The following is an 11,255-nucleotide window of genomic DNA, read 5'->3' as shown; positions in this document are numbered from 1 at the left end:
ATTTTTATTTCATTTCCTTAATTATGTTATTTTACCCACTTTTTCAATTACCTTCTCTCAATTACAATCCCGCTTCTCTCATCACTTCATTTTATTAATTCTATTTTGTAAAATTATTCATTTTATGTGTAAAATTATTCTGTTTATACTTTCTTTTTTATTTTTCTACACTTACTGAGGTTGTTATCTTGTTCTGTTTTTAGCCCTGAAGAAGGCTTGAAACTCTAGCCGAAACGTTGGCACAGTAAAATAGGTTAATCCAACTTATTTGTGTTTATCTTTGACCGCACCCCCAACCATCTTCTCCTCGTTCGTCATCCACGGTCAACTATCTCTCATAATTATAATATAATAATTTATAAAATGTTGCTGAATAGAAGTATATTTATAATATTATTGTGTAATTACTTCTGAATTATTTTTCTCAACATGATATTTTTTTCAGATATCAAGTCTCTATTGTTCATACTTTATATATGTATTTTTTGTGCATGAGGACACCTTATCGATAATTTATATATCATGGCCAGTGTTCAGCATAATAGATTTTGTTATCATTCTTGACAGGTTATTCAATTTCAAAAGAGAAGCTAATGTACTAGTTTTTGTGAGTATTTATTGGATAAAATAGTGCAGTATCAGTTAATTAGAAGTTTATTTACCATTTGAATATATACATATATTTGAATACATATATAATTTACAACCATTTGAATTTGAGTTCGATTTTAAATGGTGTAAGTTCATTTTTTCTTAACATGAGGTACATAGATGTAATAATGAAAGGATATTGGCAAATAATTAATAGACCACTTTTAATGGTGACTAATCATGGAAAATAAGAATCCCAAATTCTTAAAGCATTTAAATTTATATTTCTAGACCATTGTAAATATGTTGGAAACTAATGAGCTAACTGAAATGTTTCTTATTGTTACCACAGTTGTGCAGGTTGAGATATTACCGTGAATTACATTTTTACAAATTTATTTCCTTTAGTCATTTGTTGTGAAATACCTAGAGTTTGTTTTAATCATCCTTACAATTTGTTATATATGTAGTAAAGTGATGTTGATGTTGCTGACTGCTATTTATGCCTAATTAAAAATATTTTGTCAAAATCATAATATAAGGTATGTACCCCAACTTCATATCCAGTTCCACATAGCAAAGAATTTCCCACACCAAAGTCTTCAGAAAATAAAGAGAGCTCGGATTAAGATAAAAGTGAGAAAGAAAAAGAAACAAATCTTGGTTATATAACTTTTGAGCAAAGCAATTCATTTAGACAAGCAACATTTATTTATGTTTTAGTTATTGTCTAAATTTAAAATTGGTAATAAAGTTTTATTGAAAAACTATATTCTAACTTCATTGATTCAGTTTTTCCAAGCTAAATTTTAATCAAGCCACTTACTCTCTGCCCAAATACTTAGTGTTTCTAACTAAATATTCACTATTATATATACAATCATTTTGATTTTTCAACCACTAAGGTCATTTTTACCCTGTGCTGTGTGTAAAACTATGAAAGCAAAATTTTTTTTCTTCAACATTAATCCTTATTTGGAAACCTGTTCACTTTTTTTTTTTTAGTTTTTCAAAAACTACATATCCCCAACACTCCAGATGCTCATTTTGAAAGCTATCAAACAAAAAATTAGTTTGAAAAAATCTTTGTAACAGATTTTTTGTCTTATAAGTGGACGCACCATATATTTTTTGTTATTCAGTTGATTTTCCATTCTTGACTATGAAACAATGAAATTTTAACCACAAAATCATATCTTGACTTGAAGTAAATGAAATGAATTTTTCTGAATGAAATGTGCATGTGTGTTTATATATTTATAGTTATTTATTTTTTTGCTTTTGTTTGTATTACTATTAACTTTTTTTTTAGCTTTATACTATTGATGATGATCAATAATAAATCAGTAAAATATGAACAAAAACACTTTTGCTTTCAGTAAATATATATTAAACTTGATATACTTCAATTTAAAAATAGAAGTTCAATGTAGGTATCAATTCAATTTGAATAAGAATGAGTGTTATTTTAACTAAGCCCTTAATTTTAAATATTGAAATATTACACAAATAATAAAATTGTGTAAAAAAATAAGTTGAACTTACAAAATTTAAATTAAAAAAAAATTCAGTAGATAAAATAAAGTTTATCATATTTTGAAATTAATTATATTTACCTTTAACTAAAATATTTCTCTTTGAACCAACATGAACATTTAAATCTTAATTAAAAAAATTATTTATAATTTATATATTAGGTATCTACTACATAACTCATAAACATTAAAATATAGTCGAAACAAATATATTTTTAAAACTTTACACTAACCAAAGTAAATTATGGACGAATAACTTGGTGGAAATAGGCCATACATAAAAGACTATTGATTAAAATTTAAATTGTTTTATTTGGTACTTGGTTCAAGAAACTTTGCTGATTCATAACAAATATGATATTGGACTTAAGAACTTCACTAGTTCATCATTGCAAGCATGCTTTGCCTTATAACTTCTCTCGGTTTGTTACCCCTACAATAATGAGTTATGCCTATCATCCAATCAGCAGCTATTCAGCCAGATTTCTCTCTACTCAGCTAGCTCAGTCTGGCAGCTTTTTATTCGTTTGGTCAACAAAATCAACCATTCCAATACAGAAATTAGGTATAATACTGAAAAATAGTAGAGATAAATGGTTTCCACAATTTGGCCACATTTAATATCAGTAAAATCAACACCAGCAGGTGGCTAACCAATATCATTAGAAATTTCTGCCCTGAAATACTTATATTGACCAGTGAATATTTAGTTATATTTACAATGAGCTGTGACACATAAGGTTTTAACTTTGTTGCAAAGGGAGTAAAATTTCATAATCTGAAAAAAGGCAAATGATGGATATGGGTTGTGAATATTTTATTGATAACACAGAATTCACATAAAGATGAACATAATTCAAGCAGTGGGATGGAAAGAGTTTTTAGAGGAACTACTCTTGTTTTAGATTTACATCAAATTACATTATTGTCGTATTCAAAATATATATACAATAAAGCAGGATAAGTGACTGAGAAAACATCAGCAAACCATATCAAATGTATTTTATTCAATTTAGAAGAATTATACTATGGGAAAATGAAACAGAAGAAATTGAAGGGAGATTGGTTATCAATAATTTGAATTTTATTCAAGTTCAGGCGTGACTGCTTGATCCGAAGGAAAGCTAGGTGTGGAACTCCACCCCAACTTGGCAGGAGAATTTCTTCAGAGAAAGTGGTCAAGATTGCAGATGCAAAAGCCCAGGCCATCATACTCCCAGGTAGGATGGATAAGTTCCACCGAATTAATCTGATTATTCAAGGTGCAGAAATGCGTCTAAGTGAAATTATAGACCCTCTATAACCCACGTGTGTTATCCTGGTAAATTTTGAGCATAAGGTCATGATGTCCACTGCTTCTAGGGATTGCAGCAGGAATGATGAGGAGCAAGGCAATTTAGATCCGATTCTTGATTGAGGAGAACTTTCCATGATTCAAAGATTTCATTCACTTATTGCTTGGAAGATGGCAGTGGGTCAGTTTCATTTCATTCGTTCATTTCAACTTGGAGGTCGAAGAAGAGGACTAACACTGAGAAGACCATCGTAACATGGAAGCAACACTCTTCCGGGTATGAGTTATGGGAGTTATGTATATTGCTTAGTTGCAGTAGTTTGTTGTTAAGCACTCATGCATAATATTCCACAACTGCAAACATCAACATTACCCAAAAGGCAGAAGTTGGAAAATAAATAAAGTGAGATTATCGCTTGCTTAGGTGTGAAATTCGGAAGAGGATTTAATTAGACCCTCGCATGGACTACCTAGAGGAGTGGCTTCCAGACCAGGTGCCACAAGTATATGCCAGAGTGCCACAAGTATATGCCAGAAGTGCCACAAGTATATGCCAGGGGTGCCGCAAGCGAATGCCACCACTTTGCGAAAATATTATAAGATAAAAAAAAACTAAAATTAAACTGAATAAATGAAAACGAAAAAAATGCAATCCTAAATTTGTAGCTATAATAGAATAGAAAGGTCAGTAACAGCCAAATTATAGTTGACCCACCCAACGCCGGTTCCATTCATCTATTATATCCTCGGGATATTCTTTTAACAATTTCTGGGATCCTCATACGTTTACATGCTGGTATTCTTCCTGAACATTTTTTCTTCATTTTGTTATTCATTACCTTAGCATTTTCTTGCAGCAGAGCTGATTGTTGAGATTTCGCTGGACTTTTTTCTGATAAATTGAGAGATTTCGATACCATGCTGGCAATGCATTCCTCAGGATACCCTATATTCCTCTCAGCCTAATGGCTTGGGCCTTAGCCGTGGCCATCTTCATCTTTATCCTCTCACACCACCCATTGAAAAGTAGGTTCTCCTTCTTGCTTCAGTAAACCTCTGCTATTGGATCCGCTCTTCCTAGAGTTCTCCCAGAATGTCATCAAAGACCAGTTTCCACAGAAGAGCACTAAGAACAGAGCCCTTTGGACAGCATCATTCGATTATATCTTTATTTTCATAGTATCTACCTCGTATTTTAATTTGTCAATTCTGGAGTTAGCTTCTTATAAAAGCATATACATTTCTGAGAGTCTCGTAATTCTGAAACTAATGCAGCACATTTGGCCAACATATGCTATCAAAAACGTAGGATATGTCAAAGAGGAATAACATGACATACATCTTCGCCTTTTCCTCTCGAGGCAGAACATCTGTGGTTCACTACTGGCGTGGACAGTGCTATGTACTGTCTCGAGATTTAGTCGGGATGCCTGGATAATTGATGAAGGCAATTATCCAAAAATAAGTTAATTAATTAATTTATATTGAGTCCTGTAAAAACTATAATTATAATTGGATTCTTTTCCAAAGGCTTGTTTTGTGTTTACCAGTTGTCAATTAAATACTTTTATTTCTATAAAATATCATTACCATCAATTACATAATATAATAAGGGGTAGTATAGTGTAATATAATAATATAAAGTGTAATATAATATAAACTACATAAAGAAACTAAGTATTTACTTACAATTTATTGATAAGTATTTATTAGCATTGATATGATTTGAATGATTCAGATAAATGGTTGTCATAAAATATGATTATTACATTATTGCTTATTGTTTAATTTATACTTATAGCTGCTGATTTGAATGATTCATGCCGTGGTATGTAGTTGGTCGTAGGTGTCGTCTTGATCATAAGAGAGGTCCAGGTCTCATGGCCCTTCTTACGACTTTGTCTGGCCGAAGTGCATCTTGGCCCTCTTCGTTCTTGTTTCTTCTGCTCCTTTCCTGCTTCTGTCCAGCCTGGTCCTCTCTCGTCTAAGTCTTCCTCTTCAATGCTCTTTTACCTGGTCTAGTTGTCCTGCCCCTTTTCTCCTATTTCCCTTTTGGGGCATTACCTTATTTTTGAATCTAATTCCTCATTGGCCATAGGTGACAGAACGCTCTCTAAGTAGGCGTCCCCCCCCATGTCCGAGAGGGGGTGGGAAAGTTTGACATGTCCAGAAAGGGCCTGCACCTGCTTAATTGGCTTCTGACCCTACGTCAAAAACTGTCGTTTTTGTTGTAACACTTAAGTGTTAGTAGATCTAATAAGGGACTCATGTGGCAAACTAAACACAGATATGTACATATCCAAGGACACAGTAAAAGGTTCCTCAAAAGATACTCCACTCTGATCAGGTATCGGAACAGATACCTCAAATAATGACATATTGTTGTTGTAATAATGGCTAATGCCTCAATACATAGTAATGGTTTACTATCACTAGGACTGGATGTAATCTCCTAATACATCATGTCTAAATACACTCATTTAACCATTCTCAATTAAATTGTAGTATATTATGTAGTAAATTATTTGAAGTATATATATATTTTTTAATTAATGGATAGAGATGTTGTTAACATATTTCTAACTACTTAAATATCTGCAGAATTATAATTTTGGCCTATAATTTTGAATCAAAATTAATCGCCATGAGATTAAAGTTTTTATTATTAATATTGATCTTCAAATACATATCTAAATATAAATATTATTCTGTAGTACCTAAGTTGCCTAAATGCCCAATAAAAATCTCAGACCTAAGTTAGTATCCATCTAAGCCAAGCAGTTCCAATGAGCTAACCTTAGATTATTTATTTTCTTGAGAAACATTGCTAAAAAGACAGCCTCTCCATACAAAATCTTGGGCCAATGGGTATACAAACTTTAAATCTGGCTCTGGTTTCGAAATGCAAAGAAATTTCGATAAAGCTTACAAAACACAATTTCACAAAAATGTTGTTTGGTTCTTTAGAGCATATGTGATTTAAATTCTTTCAATAAATGTTATAATAACTTGTTTACTAAATATCTCTTATCCTAAGTTCCTTCCGATTAGAAAAAAAATTATATGCATTATATTGTCTGTTTTATGAACTAATGCTGACCTTTTGATAAATAAAGGAAGTAGCTGCGTCCTTCCTCGGTTATATCACACATACGCTCTGTGCTATCTTCCTAATGTACCTCCTGAACCAAGAGAAGCATGTTGCATACGATGAGCATGGTTCAATACAAGACCCGAAGTTCTTAAGGTACATCAAACCAGCCGTTATCTCTACATGCATCGCCTGTACCTATCTAATGGATTGTTTATTGTCTGTCGATTCCTTATTGAACATTTGGGGCATCGAGACCTGGACATGGCCGGATGAACCCAACTTGCAGGTAGGTTCCTTAATTCAGCAAGGTTTCAACTCTTCTTTCGATGAAGGTCAAAGCTGAAAAATTACCTAATCTTAATTTTAATAAAATTACTCAACTGTACAAATGGTGTGTTCACAAAGTTTCAAGACTGGTGTCAGAACAAAAAATGTATCAAACATTTTGGTACAACGAACTTAAAACAACAAAGACTTAAATTTGTGACTTGGGCATCAACTGCCAACATTTTTTCCATTGTTCATAGGAGTGATCCACTCATAGTTTGTTCCTGCTGGAGAGACCATCTCAGATCAATTTTACGGTGGAGTGCTCGGCCATTTGAAGCATGGAGTCCGCCCGGAGATCAAAGACGATTGGGTTCTACATCAAGACCTTTCACAGGTCGCTCGCCGCTGCCGAAGTTTTGGCCAAGTTCAACGTGGTGACACTTCCTGTCACCCTGCATTCCCGACCTAGCTCCACTCGATTTATTTTTGTTTCCCTGAATCAAGAGAGGGAAATGATTCGACACGATTTCAGGCGGCTTTGACAAAGTTCCTTAAAAACATTCCATGCGAAAGTTCCAGGAGTCTATGAACTGTAAACATTTAGAGGAATTTTTGCTGTACCAAAATTTTGATTCCAAGACCAGTCTTGAAACTTTGTGAATCTACATTGTACTTGTACTCATTATCATGTCTAAATATTGAAAGTAATTTTTTTCTATTATAATATAATAGAAAGTAATAATATTACTCATTATCTAAATATACTATTTTTTGCCTCCGTCTATATTAAGTTCAATGGATGCCAACATAAAATGCACCCCTATATTGTTCTTAAGGGACTACATCCCAGAATAATGAGAATAATTTATTTTATTTATTATAAATGATTAATTTTATGGAACAATTTACAAAAAATGATTAATCCACTTTCAGGTTGATCTCGAACCCAACACATCTCTTAAATTAGTTGCTCCTTGGGAGACATCTTTAGCAAGGGAATCAATCTTAGTAAAGTTTAGGCAAATCAGTAGCAGCAGGAAGAAGAGTGTTGATAGCAAAGGCGAGAAGAGTTCAAGTATCAGCAAACAAGCCGGTACTAGTAAAGCTTTTGTGGAGAGCAAACAGCACGCAAACAGAGCGCCAAAGTAAAGTCCTGGGAAGAGGTCTACCTCAGCCAAGGTCTCCTTTACCTCACAACAGAAATCACAATGTTTATCATATAAATATATATGTTTTATTACCATTGCAATTTATTTGAACATTTCGCTTTTCGTCAATTTCTTATGTTAAATGGGTTAAACTAATGATAAAATAAACAAAAATTATTTAGTTCAATTGAAATTTAAATTATAATCCTGGACCATTATATTTTTTATTTAATTAATAAACATATTTTAGTCAATTTACTTTATTATTTACTTTTGACGGATAGAAATTTTATGATCTGATTAATAAACACATTATTGAGAGAAATACGATTAAGAAAAAAATTATATTAATTCCTTAATCGACTAGCCTGTGGAAATTAATAGGAGAGGTGCTACAGACTTGGGATCACCAGTTTTAATGAATCTTTTTCTGATGATACTAGGTCGAAAAATATTTGACTCGGATCCAGGGGCTCTTTCTTCTTAATGCGCCCTAGAAGCTAGGAAAAAAAATATTAATCTATTAAATAAATCAGCAGGTATCCTTATTAATTCTCAACATTCTTTATTATATCAACAGTCCAACGTTTCGGCCATCCTCAAGGACAATTTTAAATATAAATTCACACCTCACATCAAAATTTTAAAAAAATGTTTTACAGGCTATTTTGCCCAGGTCATTAAATTCAAGTTAAAATCACCCTATTTTTTTAGAACTTCATTAATTTTTAAAACTTTAATTTTAGATTAAAACTACACTATCCACTAGCATATAAACAAACTATATGAAATGTAAATTTATATTAAGATTGGTATCTTAATATAAAGTTGTGATCTAAAATTAAAGTTTTAAAAATTAATGAAGTTTTAAAAAGAAATAGGGTAATTTTTACTTTAATTTGATGACCTGGAAAAAATAGCCTGTAAAACATTTTTTTTTTAAATTTTGATGTGAGGCGTGAATTTATATTTAAGATTGCCCTTGAGGATGGCCGAATTGCCCGAACCATTGGACTATTGATATAATAAAGAATGATGAGAATTGATAAGGATACCTTTTGATTTATTTAATAGATAAATACCAGTCTCAAGAATTTGAATAAATTATAAAAAATATTAATTTAAATTAATGAAATGTTACTAAGACCAAAACACTCTTCCACTAAGCTGGCTAACACAAGTTGTTCAAATAAAAATCAAGTCAGGATTATTTTATGAATTTTTATATAAATTAAAAAAAAAAATATTACCATGATTTTTGGGGGATTTTTATTTTCTGCCGATGTCCTGTGTTCATGAAAAATCATCACTCCATCTAGTTTTAACCAAATCCAACGTCCTTATAAAAGTTGAAAAGAAAAATATTCACCCTTCCAACCCATATCAATATTTTTAAATGTTATTATTTTACAATTGAATAATAGGAAAAATACTATTATTCCATTAAAATGAGTTTAAATTTTAATGTTTCTTTAAAATAAAGAAAATTTTCTCCATCGCTTTGTTTTATACCTTCGGTTCTAATTGGTTTACATAGATCAGGTTTTTACTATTTCATGCAGTTTAGGATTGGATTATATAAAAAATTTCTAAAAATATATATAATTTTTTTTCTCAGCTCCTAGGGCTGAACACTTGAATTGAACTCGAACATGTCGAAATCTGTGATTCCATGTGCCTAGTCTCCCCTTATGAGCTGTTGCTAAATAACTGGATCATGGAGTTAACTATGTGCCCATCTAAGCTTACCCTATTCCTGCAAGCACTTTTCAAATTTTCACGCCAACAATCGTATATGCTGATAAAATTCCAATAATTTAGCAACTTTCTAGTTTTTCATTGTTTTCTTTCCAATCCACATCTTTTAGAAACAGCTAGTGCACAAACACAACTTACCCACCCATGCTTTAGTCACTAAATAAGTATCTGCTTATAGTTTTTCGTTAAATGAGTAATTGCTTTTAAAGAAGAAAGTAAAAAATCTGATGTATTAAGGGCGCCGCAGGAAAAAATCCGATTGTTTAGGGAGCGGCAAACAGAAAAAGATTGGAAACCTCTGACTTAGAAAATACTTGATAAAGTTGTTGTAGCTAAGCAAGCACTTGCTCTTCCAGTTCAGGGCGTGGCCATTCTCAACACAAGAAATAAGTCTTCCGCTGAAATAGAAAATATCAGGTAGTATGTAATCCATGTAGAATGAATGCCGCCAAGCAAATTAAAAACTATTAAAAAAATTACTAAACCAAGGGGTACATAACACTGTTCCAATCGCAAGGTAAAGCAATAGATTTGATTAAGAATAGGATATACAAATATAACCCATTCATATCTGATCAATAAGCAACCACCGCCAAAATGTCAATATAGTAGTAGTACACTAACAGTCAGCCACATCTTCCAGGAATGCCATTTCTGTACCACCAATTTAAATAGATTAGGAGTGGGACCAACTGGGCCACTGATAGCCCTGGATGATGATAAAAAAACATGAAATTCATATTAATTTTTTAAAGAAGGAAATATATTTCCTATAAATAATAATCTATTAAAGAAGTTATGAACCCTAAATCTAAACAAATATATACATATCACATACAATACGCATTAAAGTAATTAACTATCGCAAATTTCAAGAGTTCAGAATATTGGAATTGAAATAAAAATAAAATAAAAAAATAAACAAAAATATCAAATGTATTAAACAAATTATTTAGGAAAATAAAGTATGAAGCATGGGCATTGATGATGGCCATTGGGTTTTGCGTCCAAAAGCCCTGATGAACAACATGAAAAAGCATTTCATTATTTTCCACAGCACATTTTACACACCTACTGAGGATTATTTTTGATAGCATTATTTTTTACTGCCCATAAATTAATTATTAATTCAATCTTTTCATTTCTTTAAAATGATCTTTTATTTATTTCATAACATTTCAATTTTCAACCCATTTAATACTATCCATCTTGCTTCTTGTATTGTTTTTTCTTTCTTTTTTTTTTTTTTTTGGCAGTTTGTATGTATTGTTGAAATTATTTTATTTTTCTTAAATAGGGCATGTGCGTGCGAGAGTGCCTGTGAGTTTTGTGCCCCCCGGGGTAAATCCTCACCCCCAAAAAAAATTCGGTGATTGGTAAGTGAGTTAACTCAATTGTCTCATCTTCAACAGATGGATCATTTTTGTTGCTTCTTTATTTCTTTAGTAGGGGTTTGGCGCCCGAACATACTCTAAAACTTACTTAAAGCCCGAAAAGTACTTTTCTCTTGACTGTAGTGTCAAGAAAACACCTGGTTAAAGTTTTCTTATTTCATTTGTACCTAC

At 31.8% G+C, this 11,255-nt stretch overlaps 1 protein-coding gene across 15 annotated transcripts in view; it reads left to right on the top strand.

Moving 5' to 3' along the window:
• The window catches only part of LOC106687150 (uncharacterized), a 31,710-nt gene extending 23,591 nt beyond the window's left edge, over positions 1 to 8,119 (top strand). For 9 of the 15 annotated variants that reach the window (XR_010842693.1, XR_001344133.2, XR_001344132.2 and 6 more), the window contains 3 exons: positions 446 to 607; positions 6,537 to 6,800; positions 7,718 to 8,119. Coding sequence is in view for 6 of the 15 variants with exons in the window: in XM_014430887.2 (XP_014286373.1) it covers positions 446 to 607; positions 6,537 to 6,800; positions 7,718 to 7,933 (642 nt within the window). In the remaining 9 variants the exon portion in view is untranslated. Of the gene's footprint in view, positions 1 to 203; positions 324 to 445; positions 608 to 6,536; positions 6,801 to 7,717 lie in introns of all 15 variants that reach the window. The other 6 variants (XR_010842695.1, XR_010842694.1, XR_010842696.1 and 3 more) reach the window with 2 other exon arrangements.
• The last annotated feature ends 3,136 nt before the right edge of the window (positions 8,120 to 11,255 follow it).

Source organism: Halyomorpha halys, unplaced genomic scaffold (assembly GCF_000696795.3).
Source record: "Halyomorpha halys isolate HHAL.00 unplaced genomic scaffold, Hhal_1.1 Scaffold37.1, whole genome shotgun sequence".
NCBI lineage: Eukaryota > Metazoa > Arthropoda > Insecta > Hemiptera > Pentatomidae > Halyomorpha > Halyomorpha halys.
The sequence above is the reverse complement of the archived record's forward strand: the minus strand, read 5'-3'. Positions and strand labels throughout refer to the sequence as shown.